Source organism: Phyllostomus discolor, chromosome 14 (genome assembly GCF_004126475.2).
Source record: "Phyllostomus discolor isolate MPI-MPIP mPhyDis1 chromosome 14, mPhyDis1.pri.v3, whole genome shotgun sequence".
Classification (NCBI taxonomy): Eukaryota; Metazoa; Chordata; class Mammalia; order Chiroptera; family Phyllostomidae; genus Phyllostomus; species Phyllostomus discolor.
This window is the reverse complement of record NC_040916.2, coordinates 45,250,148-45,271,989: the sequence shown is the minus strand read 5'-3', so window position 1 is coordinate 45,271,989 and position 21,842 is coordinate 45,250,148. Positions and strand designations below refer to the sequence as shown.

Below are 21,842 nucleotides of genomic sequence, written 5' to 3'. Positions count from 1 at the left end.
GATGGAGTGCTGGCCTGTGAACTGAAAGGTCACCAGTTCAATTCCCAGTCGGGGCACATGCCTGGATTGTAGGCCAGGTCCCCAGTTGGGTGCACACAAGAGGCAACCAATCGATGTATCTCTCACACACTGATGTTTCTCTCCTCTTCCTCCATTCCCCTCTCTCTAAAAATAAAGTATTTAAACGAACAGAAAATATCAGTGCATTGCATATAGTAAGGGTAAATGTTTCATGAAACTTAGCTCAGTGAAGACATGATTATGTATTCTTCAGTGGTCATGATATAAGAGCATTTGGGCTGAAGTGAAACAATTTTGAAAAACCAATGGCAACCATTGGAAACTCAGCTTCCATAAAATGGGATAACATCTTTTTCATAGGGTTTTAATGAGGAATAAATGAGGTAATGTTTGTATTATTACGCAGTAGGGGCTTGAGTAATAAATAATTCCTAGCTTATTTTCTCTAAAAATAAAAATCCCAAAATATAATGGCTTAGGTGGGAAATCAGCCTTTATAATTTCTTTAACTACAGGAGTGTTTAAAATATAACTAAAGCTGTATTATGACCTGAGTCCTCTAGTTTTACCAACTTTTGATGAGTAAGCCAACTTCTTTCTCCAGTTTGATAAAGTTTAAATAAGATAAGTGACATTACCTAACCCTGTTGGTACTTTCCTAGTGCTATAACAACAAAACTTTTCCTGTGGTAGAAACTAAGGATACAGTTAGAAGACAAAAATGAATCCTTTCCTTCCTTAAGGAGCTCAGACTAGAGGGGTTTGAAGCCTCATAGAAACAGAGGATAACCTAAACAAATGAACAAACAAAAAAAACCACTTCAGAAGAAATTAGAAAAAGTCATAAAGAAAAGTACACATATGAACCCTCAGAACTATAAACACAGACAACTTGAAACAAACTTCTACTTGTGTGTGTGTGTGTGTGTGTGTGTGTGTGTGTGTAGGGGTGGGGTGTCTCCCTTAATGAAAGACAACTGCTTATAGCTATTGAAAGTTTGAACAGAGATGTTCCTGAAATGTGTTTTTGTCATTAGAAAATTAAAAACTTCCTACTATAAAAAGCAGAGCTGTCACATCCCTTTTTACAATATTTCACAGATGTGGTCTTATGGCCCTTGGGAATCCTACCCCTGAAGGAGATGAATTTGTGACTCTAAACCCTAGGCATGCCCTGGCCCAGTAGCTCAGCTGGTTAGAGCCTGATACTGAAGGTTGTGGGTTCGATCACGGGTAGCGCTCAGGGCACATATCAATGAATGAATCAATGTATAAGTAAGTGGAACAACAAAATCAGTGTTTCTCTTTTTCTTTCCCTCTCTTCCTCTAAAAGTCAATTTAAAAAAGAATTGTAGGCAAAAGCAGGGCATCACATCTTGATACCTGCCTGACAGCTAACTGGGAGCTACTAGCCAAGAGCAGCTAGGCCTAACAGACAGGCTAACGATTCCCCACTCCACTGGACCAGTGGTGACAAATTTAAACTATCTTTGGTACTCTCAGCCTCATCTTTCGTTGCTGTACTTCTGCTTTAACATATATGGCTTACCAGCCTGTCCTCTCATAATTTGAACAAATTTCCATTTCTGTTCTTAGCATGCTTTTTTTTTCAGCCCCTCCTCTTTTTTGTTATGCTGGATCACACCCAATAATTCTCCTGAGACCTGGCTCACAATATTTTTAAGCCATTCATTCATTCACCATATACTGGGTGGCTAGGCTTTCCTTATTAATTAAACATACTCCTCTATGTTCTTTCAGCCACTAGTTACCCTCTTTGTTCTACTTTTATACATGTTGCATGTTTTACATAGATATTTTCAAGCTACTACCTTTATTCTGTCTTCCAATTAAACACTGAAGTAGTGACCCTCTTTTCTTTCATCTATTCTATATTATTGTCCCAATAATAGTAATATAGTACTATATATAGTAGTAATCTGTACTCTTTTAATACAACACCCTGGAAAGCGTTAATATTCCTGGATTCACTTTGCAGACATAGAAACCTCAGTAAAAGGAGGTTAAATCAGTAATCCCAAATCAAGCAGCCTGTAAGTGGCCGGGAAGGGGGCATCCAAGATCTAGGCTCAAATAGCTAGTCTCCCTGTAAAATACGTAAGGGCCTATGAGGGTTGGGACAGAGGTTCTGATAGAGACGGCTCCCAATCAATAAAAATGCTGGCACATGAACAAAACCAACAACAGAGGTCCTGCAGGGCATGCTTTTGTTTATTAGTTAAGTTTTACATGGTTTTATTTAGAAGGAAGGGTTGTCTCCCCACCCCCCAACAACAACAAAAAAAACCCCACCCCAAGCCTTTATCATTTCACTCACCTCTCCCAAACTGGCCCTGTCCATTCCCTCTCTAGAGGAATCGACGTCCGGAGGCTGGAGGCCAAAGGCTGCCCAGGCAAGTGGCCACTTCAGAGGCAGAACCGCGGCCTCGAGCCGCAACACTGTCGGTGAAAAATTTACGCCCTGGGACCGCAGGATTCCCGAAACAATAAAGGAACTAATCTGGACTTGGTCCTTTAATATGAATAGGAAAAGAATACTGAGGGTGACTATCTTCCCCGCCCACCCTCTCTCTCTCTCCTCCCCACAGAGCCCCCCCCCCCCCGCCCCCGTCCATTCCACAGCCTGATTTACTAACGGAGTCATGTGTAATAGGCGAGGGGGTAAAGCCACTGATTGCAATCATTGTAACTTGCTAAATCAAAAGGACGTATTTACATATAATTTGCATGTGCTTACAGAAGTACGCAGTAAGTGCGCTCCTCCTCTAACAAGGTACCCCCGCCCACCTGCCGCTCTTTGCTCTAAGCCTGGAGCCCCTGCCACCTTATCCACCAAAATTTACTTCCCTTTCGGCTCCTTAAGCCTGGCAAATTCGACCTTTTAGGTACGCCTCCCAAAGATTAGCCCCTCCTTCCACCGGTAGGCTCTTCCTCTCCTCCTTCTCCAGCTTCCAAACATCTGTTCCCCGCCCCCTTTTCTATTTCTAAACAGGCATGTTCCAGGCAGCTCACTGGACTCATTGGATTACTATGGGGTCGGTAGGGTCCTGAGCGTCGGAGAAGCAGGAAAGCACATCCCAAGAAAAAAGTCTGGGGCTTGAAAGAGTCAGGCCGTGCCGGGAATATTTTTGGGGGGGATCTGGGTTGTGCGGAGGGAGGAAGAGGAGGTTGTGTGGCCCGGTCGAACTTGAAGCAGCGCGAAGGCCCCTTCAGGCGGTGCCGAGGGCAGCCCCGCAGCCGGGGCCTGGTGCAGCCGCCGCGGCCGCTGTCAGGGAAGCGCAGGCGGCCAATGGAACCCAGGAGCGGCCGCTGCTGCTGAGGCGGGGGTGTCGGCAGCCCGACCCCGACCGCCCGCACCCCCTCCGCGGGGGTCCCCCGAAGGTAAGCGACTCCTACCCCATGAGCCCCCTTTGCCCTGTGTTGTGGAGGCCCTTCTCCCACCCTGTCCCGCACAGCCTTCCCCCGCCCCCACACCTGGGTTCGACTACAAAACTGCCCTCCCGGTGGTAGCTGCACCCCGGGTTCCTTCGCCACCCTTTCCAACCAAGCCTGGGGTACTTCTCTGATTTTTGGCTTCCTCTTCTGTTTAGCTCCTCCCTCTGCCCCGGGGGTTCCCCCTCCCTCACTCTTATCCCTGCTGCCTCCGTCCCGAATTATTTTGTCTCTTAAGTCATGAACTCTTTCCACATCAGGATGCCTCTTATAATGTCCATCCTTGTCTGTCTTTCCTCCCTGCGTGTCCTCCTGCCCCAAACCTTTCCCTTGGCCTCCGCTTTTTTCCCTTTTCGTATTATTCCCCTTTCCTCCGATGTCTCTGTGCAACCCCACCACTGGCTTACCATTTCCCTGAGCTAAAAGATTGTGGCCCTCTCTTCCTCTGCTTCTTCTGATTCCATTACCTCACCGCCCCCCACCCAGCTATCGGCTTCCAAGAATTGCCTGTTCCCCTGTCCTTAAGGGATCTCATCGTCATTCCCAAAGTTGCATTTGTGTTCTTTAACTTTAATCCTTACCCTTCTCTGGAATGTTTTATGGTCCCTGTAACTTTGTTTAGCTTACTTGCCTCTCCTTAATCCTCCAACCTTTGGAGGTATATTCCTGTGGAAGAGAGGTCTGACAGTGCCCCTTCCCATTCAGGATTTCCAACTTTGACGCCTTCTCCCTTGAGTGTCAAGGATTTTGCTTATCCTTATGGCACTGGGTTCTGTTTTCCCTGTGTTCTTTGTGTGTTCTCTGTCATACTGTTTATCTCCACATACTGCTTATTTCAGGATCAGCTAAACCTTGAACTAAGAAGAAAATGTGTTGGGAGGAGTGGGAGCCTCAGCTGTCTCACTCAGGCTTTTCTGGACATAAGGGTGTTTCTGAACGATGGAGCAAATTTTGAAGAAGTCCCTATCAGATTACACTTTGTTGACTACTCAGGATCAGCCACTAGAAGGGATGAACAGTCCTGCATGGAAACTGAATGAGGTTGTGAGAAATTTTGCTTTGGGTTATATAATTTCAAGCTTGTCTTAAAGGGATCGCAGAGTAGAATGTCCTCCCACCCCTGCCCAGATCCAAGATGAATCAGTTTGCTGCCTGTGACTTACTGGAATAGTTTTGGCTGATTCCATAGGGGCTTAGGACTGGGGTAGGGTTGGGGGGTAACTGGGAAAAGGAGCACAGGACAATGGAAAGAGCTTGTCTGTTCAGAGTTAGTGCTTCTGTGTTCAACGTGTAACTTCCTCACTTGACCTCTAGAGTGGGCCTTTTTGAGAAAATGGCCCACTCTATAGGCACCAGCGCAGTAATCGGCTAATAGCAGGATGTGAGGTGGGGGAAAATTAGACTTGGTTTATTTGTTTACGAAACATTCTGGGTCTTTCAGACAAAAAAGTATTTATTGGTGTAAATAAATACTTTTTTTTTAGTTCTCCAGAGAATTTCCCCTTGGCCTAGTCTACAACCATGGAAGTAAATCAGTTTGAAAGACAAGCTTCTGCTTCCATCTGCCTTGCTTTTCTCCCCCACTGCATTAAGTTGCCATGCTGTTCCTCTTGTACTTGATCCATAACTCCAGATCCCATAGGTGGAAAGTGTGTTTGTGGGCAAAAACCTTTGAGGAAGCTACCTGGAAAAGAGAATTGGAGTGATTTGAAACTAGTTGCCCACTTGCATGCCATGTCTCTCTCTCAGCCCTCGATAGCAGAGAGGGCACGTGAAGTTCCATTCATTTTCTAACACTAGCCCTGTTTGAACGTACTCTTGCTACTTCTTCGCCGTTCTCCCTTGACTTTCCTTGTTAGCCAGAGTGCAGTCTACTCATAATCCCCCTTTTTAGGAGCAGCTTTACTCCTTGGAAGCTCTCCCAAAGAGAAATCATATTTCCCTAGTTTCCCTGCTTCCTTCTCAGAGCTGGGTCCACGCTGCATGAGAATATGTTTGCTGAACACTATCCAAAGCAGCAAATTGAGATTCTTTGATTAGGGAAAGAACTTTGGGAGGAAACTTTCAGAAATTGGCATGAGATAAGAGCGGACCTAGTACATACAAGTGCATTTGGGGCTTGCGGCAGGGAGGATCAGTTCAGAGAGAGGTGAGTGTACAGGTTGCTTTTTTTTGTTGTCTGTCTTTTTCCGCACAGGCTCCCAGAGCTGGCTTGGGCTGTCTGGCTGGAATCTGCTTATACTAGTTCCATGGCACTGCACAGAGAGTTCTCAGCCTGATTCAATATTGATTTAACTATCCCAAGACCACTGCCCTCCCTACCCTCCTGCTCCTAGCTTGAGAATGCCCTCTCTCCTGATGCCAGCTCCCTTTACGGGCCTTGGGTGACCATTTACCTGGTGACCTAGTAGGGCTTGAGCCTGCTTGACTGCTCAGCCCTGTGTTTCTGTTGTACAAGGAAAAAGTAGTACTCAATTTCCATCTCTATCATTGAGGTCAAGAGGGAAAGATGAGCTGAGACCTCCTTGAAGCAAGGTTTGAATTAGACCTTAAAACATGAAAAGGAACTTCTTAACAGCAAAAACAGGTAGCGTAGGGTGATGTGGAATCCCTCTTGAAGAGTGACTTTTAAAAAATCATTATTAGAGGTATATGCGTAGTTGGTAACAAAAACAATGGTACATATGAGTTTATGATGAAAATCTACAGCCCCTTTTCATTCATCCCTATTTTGACTTCTTTAGATTTAACTTCTTAATTAGCTCAGTATTTACTTCTGAAAGTTATCACCATAGCTTTAGATAAAATGCTTGTGTCTCTGATTTCTTGGTTGTTACAAAGAAGATTTAGCTTTGGAGGATTCATACAGCTTATTTATATGATTATATCATTTTCTTTTCTACAGGAAACCTTAACTAACATATTTGAACCTCCCTTTTATTTTCCTTTAATTTTTAACAGTCTTTCTTAACTACTCACCTTGTAAGATGATAAAGATATTGGCTCAGCTTCCCTTTTTCCATATGATCCATCTCAAAGGGATCTTTTAAAAGGAGAAGGAAAATTGAGCTCACCTAGCTGCTTGGAGGCAGAACACTAAATCAGACGATCTCTTAAAGGCCATTCTATGAAAATATAGGAACATGTAAGAACATGTGGATTGGTCTAAACTAATCCATATTTATCTAGTCCATGGAAAAAGATTTGAAGAAGGGAATGGTGATGACCTGGGTCAGAGGATTGATTCAGGGCTCTTTACCACCGCGTCCTAGCAGAGACCAGTGCAGTAAGTCCTTGAAGGGAGGCCAGTGGAGGGTTGTTTGCCTAGACTCTTTTGAGATGAAGAGAAGCGGAAAGCCAGGTTAAGTGATAACGTGCCCTCCCCGCAGAGTCCTCTGGAGACATTCACTTAAATGCTCAGTCATACAGAACACATGCCTGTAAACCCCTCTGTCCTCTGCAGTTGCTGCTCTGCTCTGAACAACCCCCTGATGCTCAAATGGGGATTCCCAACATTGCCCACACATAGCTGTGGAACCCAGTCAGTTGTCAGTATTTTCACCCCTCTTTCCTAGAAGCCAACTGCTGCACTAGCACAGAGGAGACCTCTTTGATCCTCTTGCAGTCTCACTAGAAGGCCAAATTAAACGCCTAGTGTGAAATATGGAGCCTCAGTTGTCTGAATGTTATTGAGAGCCGCAGGAATCGTTTGATATAAAAGGTTTGGATTCTCTTCTTTAAAGATTTTATTTATTTTTTAGAGGGGAAGGGAGGGAGAAAGAAAGGGAAAGAAACATCAATATGTGGTTGCCTGTCACACATCCATCTCCAGGGACTTGGCCCACAATCCAGGCATGGTCCCTGACTGGGAATCAAACCAGTGACCTTTTGGTTCACAGGCCCACACTCAGTCCACTGGGCCATACCAGCCAGAGCTTTCACTTTTTTCTTATTCTTTGACTCACAAGTTGAAGGGTACTGAATGCAGGGCCTGTTTCTTTTTTTTTTCGTTTCATGTTCTAGTCCTTTCATTTTCTTGAGAATGGTTACTTATCAGAGCTGTGTTTTCTTTGTATTTGAAACTGAAGGAATTGATATTGAGGACCATATCTGGATTTAGGTTTTAGAGACTCCATTCCTTATTTTTTATTGTCTAAATTGCCAAAACAACCTAAATTCCCTTCAATACCTTCTTCCTCCCATATCTTGCTTCAGATACAGGCAGTTTCTGAGACTCAGAGAGGACAGGAGGGAGGCCCAGGTCCAGTTTGGCAGTTTCTAGTGGCAGAGCTGCCTGCGTAGGAGAGAATTCTGATTTTCATGCACCTCTTGACATCATCTGGTTCCCTGGGTAATAAAGGCTGCCAAGTGGAGTAGCTGTTAAGTGGGAAAGTCCCCTACATACTGTGATGAGGGATTCCTAGGTGAGCCATAGGGTGAAAGAAATGATGTTATTCTCACCTCCCTTCCTGGTGCCAGAAATAATCCCCACTGTGATCAGTTGGGGCAGACAGCTGCTGCATTTTCTAGTGAAATCTGAGACACACTGTATGTGGAAGAATATCTGAACTTCATTTTCCTTAGAAGTTTTGAAACGTGGACTTTATGAGCATTTGGTGACTTGAAAGTCTCTGGAGTAGAGAAGAAGGGAAAGGTGTGCCAAGCATAGAAAGATTGAGAGAGAAAAAAAAAAGAGTTGTTTGCATAAAACCCATTGAAGCTGTCAAGTGGGCATTTAAGTAGTCCTAAAGGGTAGTGGTCCCCGTTGAATTAGAATGACCCCTGGTGCAGAGTACACTACCGAGGTGTGGCAGGGAGTGATTAAAGCTTTCTTCTTATTATTCCTGTGCAACCCATAGCTGCGAGTAGAGACAGATTCACACAGGCAGCCGTGCTGGTTCTACTGCTCAAAGGGCACTGCATAATTTGAGGAGAGAGTATAGTGAAAGAGTTGCCACATTTTTTTACCGACGCCAAACCCAAACTGTATTAGGGATATTAAATTCGGGAATGAACTTCTTGCTTGACATAGTTGAGAGAAAGAGAAATTGAAATAAGCTTTTTGGGTGATCTCTGAAAACAGAAGAGTTCCCCATCTGCCTTCCTACAAGAGTTTAATGCTGACAGTTGGGAGACAGGGAACTAAACTATGTAATATCAGACAGATGAAAGTAACTTTGACTTTTAACATTTCAGAGGTACAGTAAGAGGCCCTGGGAAGGTAGCAGTGGAAAATGGGGCTTTCCAGAGTGACTAGTGAATCTGTATCTGGGCCTCCTTCCACTTATCCAAAGTATATGCACCCAGGTTCACTAAGGTCAAAGGTGATGTCACTGTTAGTTGGAAATTACCTGCATTCCAGCTCTACAGTAGCCACTGCCTTCCTCTTGCCCACACTCTGAAGCATGTCTTAGATTCACCCTGTCTGCATTTTTGTGAGGAGGCCTCTGAGCCCATTGCTGACCACAGCCAGATTCTGGAGCTGGGTTGATCTGACATTAACAATGTGCCTCTCCCAGTTCTTTCTTTGAGATTTCTTTCTGTTCAGCACTGACTCTCCTGGTCTGGATCTGGTGGGGCTCTGGAGGATTGTTCTAGGAAGGCAGTGGCTTTTGTTAGCAGTGCTCTCTCATTGAATTTCCTCCAGAGAGGGACTCTTAGTTAGTGATTCCCGTTCCCCCCTGTTCTTTAGATATTTTATACCCAGGAGTTCCAACCTGATTTCTTCTTACCTTCTCACAGTCCCTCCTGTTCTTAGAGTGTGTGTATGAGCATGGGTAAAGTAATGTTTGGATAGTGGAGGGCTTTCATAAATGTTTTAGAAGATTTTCAAACAACAAGATAACTATAATTCGCTTCCCTTATAATAAACTGTGTGTGTGTGCACACACACACAGGCACACACTCTGTTTACTAATCTTTTCAGTAATTAGGGTTCAGCTTGCACTTACTAAGTACTACATGTGTGAGGGACTACGCTGGATACTTTTGCATGCATGAAGCTATTTATTCTGCGCATGGCAACAATGGAAAGTAGATAGGTTTTTCCCATTTTTGCAGTCAAGGAAACTGAAACTTAGAACAGACATGGCTTACGTAAGTTTATATATCTCATAATGGCAGAATTTTGAACCCCAGCCTATTTGACTCCAAGTTCAGGACTCTTCCCACTACACTTTAGCTGCCACAGCACTGGAAAAAGAGGAAATCACATCATGAAGTCAGAGAAATGGCACATTTTTCAGCATTGATGATGGTCATTTTAGAGCTGTGTATTTCTAAGTGAAGCCTGGCCTGGTATTTGCTCGCCCTTATTCCTTGGGAACTGTGGGTCTAAAAGGGAAGGTTAAAACATACTTGTAACTAGAAAAATACATTAAGACTTTACCACTAAATAAAGGTGAGATGCTCAGGACCTGTACGGTGTGTTGTGTGAGTACAGAACTACAGTTTAAAGAGGAAAAGAAAAAGGTTATTGGCAGGCATTTAAAGGGAGGTATGGGAAGAACACAAAGATAGAAAAGCATTTGAAGAGTTAGTGACAAGGGAATAATACTAGAATTGCTTGTCAGTGTAGCTGAAGAATTTGTAAACCTATATAAACATAACACATGTAAAACAACATTTTGCAAATACACGTTAGGAACAGACCCTAAGCTGAGGAACTAGATGCAGAAAGAAGGAAGAGGAAAGCAGTGATCAGAAGTAGAGGTGGTCAGGGAGAGCTTTCTTGGCGGGAGATGACTTTGCATCTGTTTTTTATTTGTTTGTTTTTTAGTGTTTTTTGGGGGGTTTGTTTTGGGGGGGTTTTTTTAGATTTTTTTAAAAGATTTTATTTATTTATTTTTAGAGAGGGAAGGGAGGGAGGGAGGGAGAGGGGCGGGGGAAGAAACATCAATGTGCGGTTGCTGGGGGTTCTGGCCTGCAACCCAGGAATGTACCCTGGCTGGGAATCGAACCTGGGACACTTTGGTTCCCAGCCCGCGCTCAATCCACTGAGCTACACCAGCCAGGGCTTTTTTTTTAGATTTTATTCGTCCATTTTTAGAGAGGGAAGGGAGGGCGAAAGAGAGAGAGAGAGAAACATCAATGTGCGGTTGCTGGGGGCCGTGGCCTGCAACCCAGGCATGTGCCCTGACTGGGAATCGAACCTGCGACACTTTCGTTTGCAGCCTGCACTCCATCCACTGAGCTACACCAACCAGGGCTTGCATCTGTTTTTGGAGGAATCCAGGAAGACAAAAAGAGAGGATATGCCTGGGAAGGTTTCATGGCAAAGGGAAGACCTAAGGATGGCACCACTAACCCATATGTATCTGTGTCTCCTTTTCTCTTCCTTTCTCTCTTCTCTCTCCTACAGCTTGGAAGCTTGAAGTCTGGCTGTGGCCATGGGAGACACAGTAGTGGAGCCTGCTCCTCTGAAGCCAACTTCTGAGCCCACTCCTGGTCCACCAAATAATGGGGGCTCCTTGCTAAGCGTCATCACAGAGGGGGTCGGGGAACTATCAGTGATTGACCCTGAGGTGGCCCAAAAGGCCTGCCAGGAGGTGCTGGAGAAGGTCAAGCTTTTGCACGGAGGTGTGGCCATCTCTAGCAGAGGCACTCCACTGGAGTTGGTCAATGGGGATGGTGTGGACAGTGAGATCCGCTGCCTGGACGATCCTCCTGCCCAGATAAGAGAGGAGGAAGATGAGATGGGAGCCACTGTGGTCTCGGGCACAGCCAAGGGAGCAAGAAGGCGGCGGCAGAACAACTCAGCCAAACAGTCTTGGCTGCTGAGGCTGTTTGAGTCAAAACTGTTTGACATCTCCATGGCCATCTCATACCTGTATAACTCCAAGGAGCCTGGAGTGCAAGCCTACATTGGCAACCGGCTCTTCTACTTTCGCAATGAGGATGTGGACTTCTATCTGCCGCAGTTGCTTAACATGTACATCCACATGGATGAGGATGTGGGTGATGCCATCAAGCCCTACATAGTCCACCGTTGCCGCCAGAGCATTAACTTTTCCCTCCAGTGTGCTCTGTTGCTCGGAGCCTACTCTTCAGACATGCACATTTCCACTCAACGACACTCCCGTGGGACCAAGCTACGGAAGCTGATCCTCTCAGATGAGCTGAAGCCAGCTCACCGAAAGAGGGAGCTGCCCTCCTTGAGTCCAGCCCCTGACACAGGGCTGTCTCCCTCTAAAAGGACTCACCAGCGCTCTAAGTCAGATGCCACTGCCAGTATAAGTCTCAGCAGCAACCTGAAACGAACAGCCAGCAACCCCAAAGTGGAGAATGAGGATGAGGTAAAATCCCTGGGAGGGGCAAGGTGGCATGGAGACAGGATGTCTGACACAGGGTCACTCTGTCCTTTTCTCTTCTTCTCTCTGTTTCATTTCACTGATAAAAGCATGAAATGTAAGAATGGAAAAAAACCCTTAGAATTCATATATTCCAGCTGCCTCATTCTACAAAGGAAAAACTCAGAGACCCAGAGAGATAAAGTGACTTGTCTCAGGTCAAATAGCTAATAGCAAGGCTGATACACCTGACTCTGTCCAACGATTTTACTAAACTGCACAGCCATGCCATTAACTCCTTACTTACTGAGAACTGTGGCAGAGACCCTCCCCACCCTAACTTGAAACCTGGGATATCTACTGGAACTCTCAGCAGCAACCATGGAGAGGAGAAGGGACTATATGTGTGAATTTTGTGTGCTGGGGGAGGGGAGATGTTAAATAGAACCTCAGCTTCATTCTCCTGACCACTCCTTTTCATAATCCCCCCCCACCCCACCCCACTCCCTGAAGATCCTTCTTTTTGTTTTCATAAGGGTAAGTTTCATTCCATATCTCCAAGACACCTGCAGAATTCCTCCTACCTACCTTTCCTCAGGGGAAAGACATCAGTCTTTCCCAAATCATTTAGGAGAAGCACAAAGGAAAGAGGGAAGCAATCTTGGTATAGAGTAAATCTTGGACATACCCAGTGTCTAGAAAGAAGAGAGTGCTACAGCAGTATTTGGGAATATCGATTTAGGACACAGAGCAAGGAGGTGGTAAGCACATCAGTAGATTATACCCACCTTCCATTCCACATCTGGACACATAGCAGAGAAAGTTGCCCAGTGGACAACCACATGTCAGTGACCTGGTGTCCCAGCCAGACAATGGTGCCCTAGTGCCCCCCAGCCCCCCTGCCTCTGGCTCACCACCAGCCTGGCTCCCATCCTGGCTGCCAGCCCAGCCTAGAAATGAAGGGAGAAAAGAACGAGGAATTTGTGCTTGTTGGAAAATGCATATAGCTGTGGTGCTGGCATCTGCCTCTCTGGGGCATATAGCCCACCCACGTTTTTGATACAGTGGGACTTCTTTCAGCTAGAAGAAGGTCAGAATGACTAGGGAAGGGAAAAGGCAGGAGGGATGGAAACTACAGAGGCTGCTTTCTCTGGAAATTCAGTATTATGATAATTTAGTAATAGGCTAAAAGAGCTAACATTTATTGAGCACTTGTTATGTGCATTGTGTCAAGTATTTTAAATTTAATCCTCCCAACAACACTAATGGACAAGTTTATTTTACCATTGAGCAAAGGCTTAGTGAAGTTAGTTGGTTTGTCCAACATCTCCACTAGAGAATGTCACACTAGGCCTCACATCATAGCTGGGGCTCCTAATCATTCAGCTGATCTATCTTGGTTATTTCTCAGCATCTATTTTCCCAGGTTCTCAGCTGTCAGAGTCCAATGGGGGAAGAACAGCCTAGGCCTTAGCCATCTAGGCTTCCACATCCATGCACAGGCAGAGCTCAGCTCTGAGAAGCAAAAAAGACGATATTCATCTCTGGTTGTACATGGCAGGGAAGCCCAAAGTTGTGAAGGGAGGTTGTTGCAGAGCAAGAGGAATCACCCAGATCTGGAGGGACTAAGGTCATGAAAGTTTTGGGAGCTCTTCCTTTTGGAGTCAGGTCTGAAGCGGTGTGAGTGTGAGGCAGTTGGAAGTGAGTCCCCAGTGTTTCTTGCCAGGCCTGCCTTTTCTCTGTTTGTATTTTGTGTCTTCGTCTTAGCACCAGAAAGGGTGAAGCTTCAGGGCTTTTCTTATTCTGTGCTGATCCTTGGTCCCATCTAACCCCTGCCCAGGTGGGATTATGGCTGACACCCTGAGACGCAGATATTTTGTGCATGCTTAAATCCTCTAGGGTGGCCTCTAGCTGCCATTCTTCCCAACCTGGCTTCTTTATTGTGGGACACTAGATCCAGGAAAGGAAGGAGATACCACATCGCCAGGCTCTTAGGTTATCTGACGCTGGCAGAATAAGACACCTAAATCCACTGCGGCTCCTCAGGAAATGTGAGATCAAAAGTAAGAGAGAATCAACATGAATATCACTAGGAGTCTAAGCATTGTAATCTTCAGCACAGAGGTCTCTCCACACCCCTTTGTCATTTTGAGGATACATCTCTCAAGGCCTTTGTCTCCAAGTACCAATACTACTATTTCTCCTCCCCTGTCCCGCAACATTCATTCACTCAACAAATAGTATTGAGCTTACACAAAGTATAAAGCCGTGTGCTAGAGGCAGTAGAGGACGGAAGATAAAATGCTGTCCCTTCTCTCCAGGAACCTATAAGGTAATATGGATACACCCTATCTAGGGCACTGTTTAGTTTTTGAGTTGATTTTGTGCCCTGAAACTTTACTGAATTTATTAGTTGTAACAGTTTTTCGTGGAGTTTGTGACTCTTGAAGAGTTGTTTCCTGCATATGAGAAAGATGTATACAGCTTACTAATACCAAGCACATAATTATCTAAGGTCTGAGCAGAAACTCTCAGAGGCTAGAAGGAGACCTGACTCTGCTCCCCATCCCTTGCTCTCCCTGTGGGTTCTGAGTTTAATCCTGTACTCTGGCCACCTGTAGAGGTACCCTGGAGGGTGGGGCTCAGAGGAGAGGCTGCTTGTACAGCTCTCTCCCTGCCTGCAGTCTCCTTGCAGAGCTTTGCCCAGATCTCAAAGAGGCTCTTACTTTCTTTTAATGAGGAATCCTTTATACTCTCCCCTACAATCAGCCTAGTCAGGGAGATATGCTCGGGCAGTTTTCCTTCCCATTTGTAACTCAGTGGTAAATCATTTGGCGTGGGGGGCGGGGCACAGTTAGGTCCCACCCCACATGATGACACTCCAGTGGATCAGCTTTGTCTTTACAGGACTGCAACCTTTGTACAGAGAAATCTGCTGCATGTCACACTGGTAGCCTCAGTGAGCCTGCCAGCCCAATATGGTGTGCTATCAGCTTCTTGGCCTCAGCTTTTCTCCTTGGAGCTGACTCAGTATGAGTGACTCAAGCCTACACAGAAGAGAGGAGCTGGCCATGACACATCTCCTCTCCCCCGAGGCTGTTAATGAGTCAGACAGAACCTGTCTGTGAGAGAATCAGCTGGAGTGTTGCTCAGGGAGCCAATATCCTGCCTGCTCTTCCTTCCCCCACTAGCTCACGGATAGAAATCGAACCACTAAGTCATGATAGACTCTGGCATCCTCGCTGGCTTAGTTCTCCTTCCACCTCTACCCAAAGCAGAAGAGTTGTTGCCGTGGGAGTGTTTGGTTTGGCTTCTCCCTCCAAGTGCCTCTCTCCCCAGATTCTTCAGGGAGGGGCCTGACTTTAGGACCTCCAGCCAGAAAAGAACTTATACCATGAAATTGAATTAAGCAGATGCTTGAAATGCTAATTGCAAAGTAGACGCTCAGTGACCACTGCCCTCTTGCCCTGGGAGCTCCCAGGACTTTCATCTTTTAAGTCCAGGCCCCTTCTCTACTGCAGGTTCGTGCATAGGTATTACCCCTTCTCCCTGCCCTGGGAGAGTTCATTGCACAGAACGCAGGAAGGGCCTGCACACAAGCTGCAGCAGAACCATTGAATTAGAGTTTGACCGCTGGCCCTTTCCCCTGTTTTGCTCAGGGATCCCTGTAAGACACAGGAACAGGTGAAGTTTAGATACCCCCCTCGGCTGGTACTAGGACAGCTGCTGCTCAGCTGCCCACCTTTCTCAGATGGAATCAGCTAGGACCCAGCTCCCAACTTAGGGCCTAAAACTGTAATTGTCATGTGAAATGGTCTGATAGGAGGCCTAGGGGGTGGGGTGGGGTGGTAGATAGGAAAGATACTCACTCTTTACTCCAACAGCATCTAGCCCAAAGGTTTCATGCTTATGGGTCTGTGGTACCCCTTGCCAGGAGCCAAGGTGGGGATGAGACTTCTCAGGGTGGTGATGAGGCTGATTAGTGTGGAGATATACCTGGCACTGAAACTATAGCTCTTCTGCTTCCTCCTTGACACTTCAAAGAAGCTGGGGGAACAGAGTTTCCAATATGGGGGACATGCAGCTTGTTACATTCAGTTTCTCTGTGGTGGTCTCCATGGAGAAGGATTTGACTGAGAGCAGTTATTACCTCCCTAAGGGTCCCATCTTTAGGATTTTGTCCTAAAAGCAAGATTCTTGCAAGAACAGAAGGGAAGAAAGTGAAAAACAGAGGCCACTGTTTGTTCAACCCTTCTGACCACAAGGCCTGAGCTAGCCTTCCAGCACCTCCCACAGTGTCAAAAATCCGGGCAAGTGGCATTTCTGGGTTGACTTTCTTTCAATGAAGCAGAAAGGTAGAGCTACACCAGAGAAGCAGATATGATCCAAGTTGGACCTAAATTCTTTGCCTTTGTCTCTCTCCCCTCCCTCCCTGCCCCCTCCTTCTTCTCCCTTTGTCCTCTGGCCCTTTCCCAGGAGCTCTCCTCCAGCAACGAGAGTATTGATAATTCATTCAGTTCCGTAAGTGGGGCCAGGCTGGGACTGGGTGGCAGGCTCCCCCAATGGCCGCATTTCCTCTCCGTCCCCAGGCCAAGGTTGGAGTTAAAAGGTGCTTTTTTTTTTTTTTTTGCCTAGGAGATCAGCTTCTCCTTCCTGGGCCTCCCAGACCTGGGGGAGTCCCCTGCCTGTCGCCAGTGCCCTGAGCCCAGGCTCAGTGGGGCTCAGTTGATCCTTTTCCCGGGGACAGCTGGGATGCAGTGTGTTTCAGCCCCCAGCTCCTGAATCTCTAGCAGCAAACAGCTGGGGGAGAGGTAGAATTTACCCCTGGATTGATGCCAAGAACTGCTTGGCAGAGAGCGCCCCCAGGATCCAGTTTCTTCTACCCAAGACCCTTTCCCCGTGGCTTCTGCCATCAGACCATCAAATATTTATTCAGTGTTTTCTAAAAGCCAGGCCCTATGCTGGGTGAGCTGATTTCAAAAGCAAACGGGATTTGGCCTGAAGGAAAGTTTTATGTCCCCACAGCCTGTTTTCTTTTTAACTTCAACCACATTTCTTCCAGGTCTGAGTTCTTCCCTTTCCCAGCTCCCGGCCCACAGTGTTCCTTAATCATCATTCTGCTTTCTTGTTGCCTCTGGACTAACCCCCGACCCTCTGGTTCCACAGGGTCTCAGACCTTGTTGCTGGGCAGAGACGTGAGAGGAAATGCTGGACCCTCTGGGAGTTTGGATGATTTTTTTCTTTTACATTTTATTTTTGATTTGTCTTCCCAATCCGTTTTCCCTGTTCTGTGCTGATCCCCTTTCAATCATGATTCCTACCTCCTCCCATGTGGCAGAGCCCATCTCTGAAGGCCTGGGGTCACATTTCCAACACACTCACATAACTTAGGGGCCCCCCTCCCAAATGCTGATTTGAAGATGGGAAGGAATGTTGCCTTTTCTAATCTGAGATGACTGTGAATTGGTTGGGGTGGAGGATCCTTGGGACAGTGACCATTTGCCACCTGAGTGGATGGATTAGGGGATCAGGATGAATGAAGAAGTGAGTCCTCTTCCTTTCTCTTTCTCTGTTCAGCCCCTGGGATATTTCCGGGGACCACAGAAGCCTAGTTCTATTGTCTTCTTGTATCTCTTTTCAACTCTGCCTCCCAAAGCGTTCGTGACTGATTCCGACACCCTATTTCATTACTTTGTGGGGCCCTGAGCCAGCCCCCTGTGGGGTAGAGGCTGCTGATTAGCTGTTCCTTTGAACCTGGCTCTGTACACATGCAGAGGTAGGCCTGGTACTGCCCAGCTTTCAAAAGAAGCTCTTTTTTGCAGTTTGAGGGAGTGAGGGTAGAAATTCTCAATCAGGAAACTAAGCAAGACACACAGAAAGGGAGAGAAAAGCCTGGTGAGTGAAATACTGTTTCTATGAATGGAGGAGACACTGTTCTTATGTACCTGAGGGGAGCTGGGGTGGGGAGCTGGGTGGCTGTCTTGATCAGATGCTCCTGGTGGTAGAAGGACTTAAGGAAAAGAGCCCCTCTTGAGGCCAGCTGAGTCCATCTTCTCCTTCATCCCCATCTCATACCCCAGACTGACTCTGCTCTTTCTGGGAATGACAAGTGCCTGGCATGAGGAGTCAAACTCAACAGGGAGTAACTATGGGGACCCTAGTCCTGAAAGGTAGGGAGAAAGGACCCAAGGAGGAATCACTGAAAGAGACAGGCCTTCAGGGCCAATGTCAAGTGAAAGGAGCCATTACTTTCCCCACCCATCTGCCCACACCAGCCTTCCTCCATTTCCCCATTGATCATTCCCTTAGTAATCCCAAATTCCTACATCTGCTTTTCCTTTCCCCACTGATCATCCCCTCAGTAATCCTAAATCTGCTCATCCTCTTCTCATCCCCTGCATGTGCACTGACCTCTGGTAAGAGATCATGGGGTGGATGGGGCGGGGTGCCATGTAAATCAACAAAGGTCATTTGAATGGAGTGAGTCCTCCTTTGAAAGGGGAAATACTGACTCAGAGCCCCCTTCCCTAGCCTCATGGGCCCTAGCAGAGCCCCAGCCTAAGGATCCAGGTGGGGAAAGTAACATCCCCATTCTCAAGATGGGTAAAGCCCTTCAGCTATAGGGAGCTCTTCTCTCCAAGGCCCTCTCTGGATATTGTCCCCCCACCCATCTTGAAGCCTTGGGACATTTCCTGAGGAATTCAAGTCTAGAGAAGAGGGGTGCATTGCAGTGACCTGGATTCACACACTTTTACCCTCGATAAACAGCCTGTGGAGAAGGAATGTGCTGGCTCTTCCACCTCTTCCCAATTCAATTTGCCAGGGATGGGGTAGGATCTCCTACTAGGGCTAAACGGTAGCTCCTTCCCTAGAGTTCTCTAGACACTGGGATCCCTGGCCTGCATGGCCAGGAGTGATTGAATGGATGGGCCACTTTTTACTGTGGTTTCTTCATCGTCTTTTACTTCACCCCAACTCCCTATAGCCTGTCAGACTGGCTCCTGAGCGAGAATTCATCAAGTCCCTGATGGCAATCGGCAAGCGGTTAGCCACGCTCCCCACCAAGGAGCAGAAAACACAGCGGCTGATCTCAGAGCTCTCCCTGCTCAACCATAAGCTCCCTGCCCGAGTCTGGCTGCCCACTGCCGGCTTTGACCACCACGTGGTCCGTGTGCCCCACACACAGGCTGTTGTCCTCAATTCCAAGGACAAGGTAGGTGGACTTGACTCCATGGTTGTCCAGGTTTTGTGTCTATGCCCAAAGATGCTCCACCAGCATCCTAGACTTCATGGTTCAGGTGCACATGACTTTACCTTCATGCTTTTGTGATTCTGAGGGCCTTCTTATTCCCTGTCTTGTGCTTTGTTTTTCTGGACCAAAGAGGCCTGATCATTCCAGCTCACTTCTTGCCATGTCTCAAGAGAGTCACTCTCCACCCCTCCTTAACAGTCTTTTTGGTAGCTCTTCTGCAGCCCTCCGTAACTCATAGGCTTTTCAGGTATAGCAACATGAGAACAGAGAAATCTGTTGTTTCTAATACTTTTTCTGAACACAGTGGGCAAGGAGGAGAGAATTATGCCCCATTCACATTGGAGAGAATTGGCTAAATTTGGTGCTGGCTGGAATGAGTATTAATGGTTCAGATTTTCCTTTAGAAGTATTGAAGATCAGAGCCATGCTTGGAACAGTGCCCAGCTTTTTCCCAGTCTTTTTGTCTTTAGGACAAATCCCCAGAGGGTTCCATGCCTCTCTGATGGGTTATAATTCGTAATTTGGAGTGGTTTTGCCCAGATGCATCCTTATATATTTTGAAGCTCAGCTGAACCATTGTGAAGGCTTGGGTGCACTCTCTCACCCAAATTCTTATATAGGTGTTTGTAGGACAAGTTCCTGCTCTAAATACGGCGTTCATAGTGTTGGAACAGATGGTTGGGTGTTGAACCTAGGAGTGGGCAGCAGGAAGAACTGCGTTAACAGAGTTGAGATTTGAGAGACAGTGGTGCAGGTGAACTGCAAATACTGTTCTCGCTTTCCTCCAGGCTCCCTACCTGATCTATGTGGAAGTCCTTGAATGTGAAAACTTCGACACCACCAATGTCCCTGCCCGGATCCCTGAGAACCGAATCCGAAGCACACGGTCCGTAGAGAACCTGCCTGAATGTGGTATCACCCATGAGCAGCGGGCAGGCAGCTTCAGCACTGTGCCCAACTATGACAACGATGATGAGGCCTGGTCAGTGGACGACATAGGCGAGCTGCAGGTGGAGGTGAGGGAGCTCAAGGAGGTAACACTGGGCAAAACACCTATTCTCCAGGAGCGTCCAGTATATTTCACACAAGAAAACACACCCTGAGGCAGGCTGAGGCAAGAGTCCAAATGAAAAAAATAGGTAGTATTGGGTATGAAAGGGCAAAGCTCTGAGCGAATTGAACAGCTCTAGTCTGGAGTAGATTCAGGTAGAGCTCATTTTCCTGCAGGAGTTTAGATTAAATGTAAGGAAGAACTTCTAAGCTGAGAGAATGAGATAAATTTAATCAAGAAATTTATCAAGCCCTGGCTGGTGTGGCTTAGTGGACTGAGCACCGGCTTGCGGACCAAAAGGTTGCTGGTTGATTCCCAGTCAGGGCACATGCCTGGTTGTGGGCCAGGTCCCCATTTTGGGGTGTGCAAGAGGCAACTGATCAATGTTTCTCTTGCACATCAATGTTTCTCTCCCTCCTACCCCCCAAAAATGAATGAATGAATGAATGAATGAATGAATACCTGCTATATGAAGTTGTCTTAGGAAAGCAGAGGATGCTAAGTTATAATCCATTCATTCATTGAAGAACTATTTAGGGAGGGCCTTTTTTGTGCCAGCCCTGAGTGCTGTGTGCTGGTAAACAAAACCAGGGCCCTGCCTGCAAGGTGTTTCTGACCTGATAGGAGACAGTAGAAGACTAGTCAGCAGGTAGTTGTAGTATGGTGTGATCTAGGTTACGCTGTAGAGAATGGGGAATTATGGGAGCACCTGATGGTAGAGGGTAACACTTATTCCAGACTTGGGGTTGGATACACCCCAAAAGATTTCCTGGAGGAAGTAATATGTCAGAGGAGACCTGAAGATGGTTACGAATTAGCTGGACAGAGTATTCTAGGCAAAGGGGATAGCTTTTGCAAAGACTGGAAGATGAGAGAGCTTGACTCATCTTAGGAACTGAATGAAATTTTGTATGATGTGTGGGTGTGAAGTGGTGACCTATGAGGCTGGAGAGGCTGTCATGGGCCAGATTGGAGATAGGGTCCTGTAAGCTGCGGGAAGAAACTTGGACTTTATTCTGGGGTTGTAGGGAGCCAGAGCAGGATTTTATGTAGGGCTGTGATGCAACCAGATCTCACCATATGAAAAGAGAACTGTCCTTGAGTTTACAGTCTACTTGGGGAAATTGGACACAGACATAGAAGAAAAAAAAAATGTGTAAGATATACAAAAAGGCAGTGTGTGATAAATGATAAATGGAGTTGAGAAATGCTCTAGTACAAAGGAAGGAAGAAAAAGGGGACTTGGTAGTTAGAGGGAGAAGGGGAGACTAGACTGAAGAAAGGTCATGGATCCTAGTCTAGAGAGAGTCTGTTCTGGACCCCAAGAGAGGATGCATCCCTAGCCGTGGGGAGCTCTTAGTACAAGGTTGAAAGTTCCACTTTCTGTGATGGTCACAGCAGTGGTTTGCAAACTTGAATGTGCCAGGGGTTTTCTAGACAATTGTTAAAAATTCAGACTTCCAGACCCGTTCCCAGTGTGCCATATGGGAATCTGGTTTTAGCAGCATTCCAGATATTTCTGGTGCAGGTAGTTCACACTTTGAGAAACACCACTCACTGTAGGGCCTATGTCGGTGCCTACACAGTTTCAGGCCTAAGTGATCAGGATGGTGTGCAACCAGGAGAGGCCCTTTGCAGCAGAGTCAGGAAGCGAGGGATGATCGTGACATGCAGACAGCAAACACACAGGGAGAGCTGCAGAGGAGGTGCAGGGAGCGAGACTTGTGCCTAGTGCTTCTGACCTGCCGTCCCCTGCTCTCTGCAGCTCCCTGAAGTG

At 46.6% G+C, this 21,842-nt stretch overlaps 1 protein-coding gene across 8 annotated transcripts in view; it reads left to right on the top strand.

Moving 5' to 3' along the window:
• The first annotated feature begins 3,023 nt into the window (after positions 1-3,023).
• The window catches only part of PI4KB (phosphatidylinositol 4-kinase beta), a 26,577-nt gene continuing 7,758 nt past the window's right edge, over positions 3,024-21,842 (top strand). Inside the window, exons 1-7 of one of the 8 annotated variants that reach the window (XM_028502612.2) lie at positions 3,027-3,423; positions 4,314-4,515; positions 10,835-11,768; positions 16,239-16,283; positions 18,748-18,975; positions 19,803-20,030; positions 21,831-21,842. The exon at positions 21,831-21,842 is cut by the window's right edge and continues 98 nt beyond it. In XM_028502612.2, coding sequence (XP_028358413.1) covers positions 10,863-11,768; positions 16,239-16,283; positions 18,748-18,975; positions 19,803-20,030; positions 21,831-21,842 — 1,419 coding nt within the window. In that variant the 5' untranslated portion in view covers positions 3,027-3,423; positions 4,314-4,515; positions 10,835-10,862. Of the gene's footprint in view, positions 3,424-4,313; positions 4,516-7,054; positions 7,196-10,834; positions 11,769-16,238; positions 16,284-18,747; positions 18,976-19,802; positions 20,031-21,830 lie in introns of those variants that run through there. The other 7 variants (XM_028502609.2, XM_028502614.2, XM_028502611.2 and 4 more) reach the window with 7 other exon arrangements.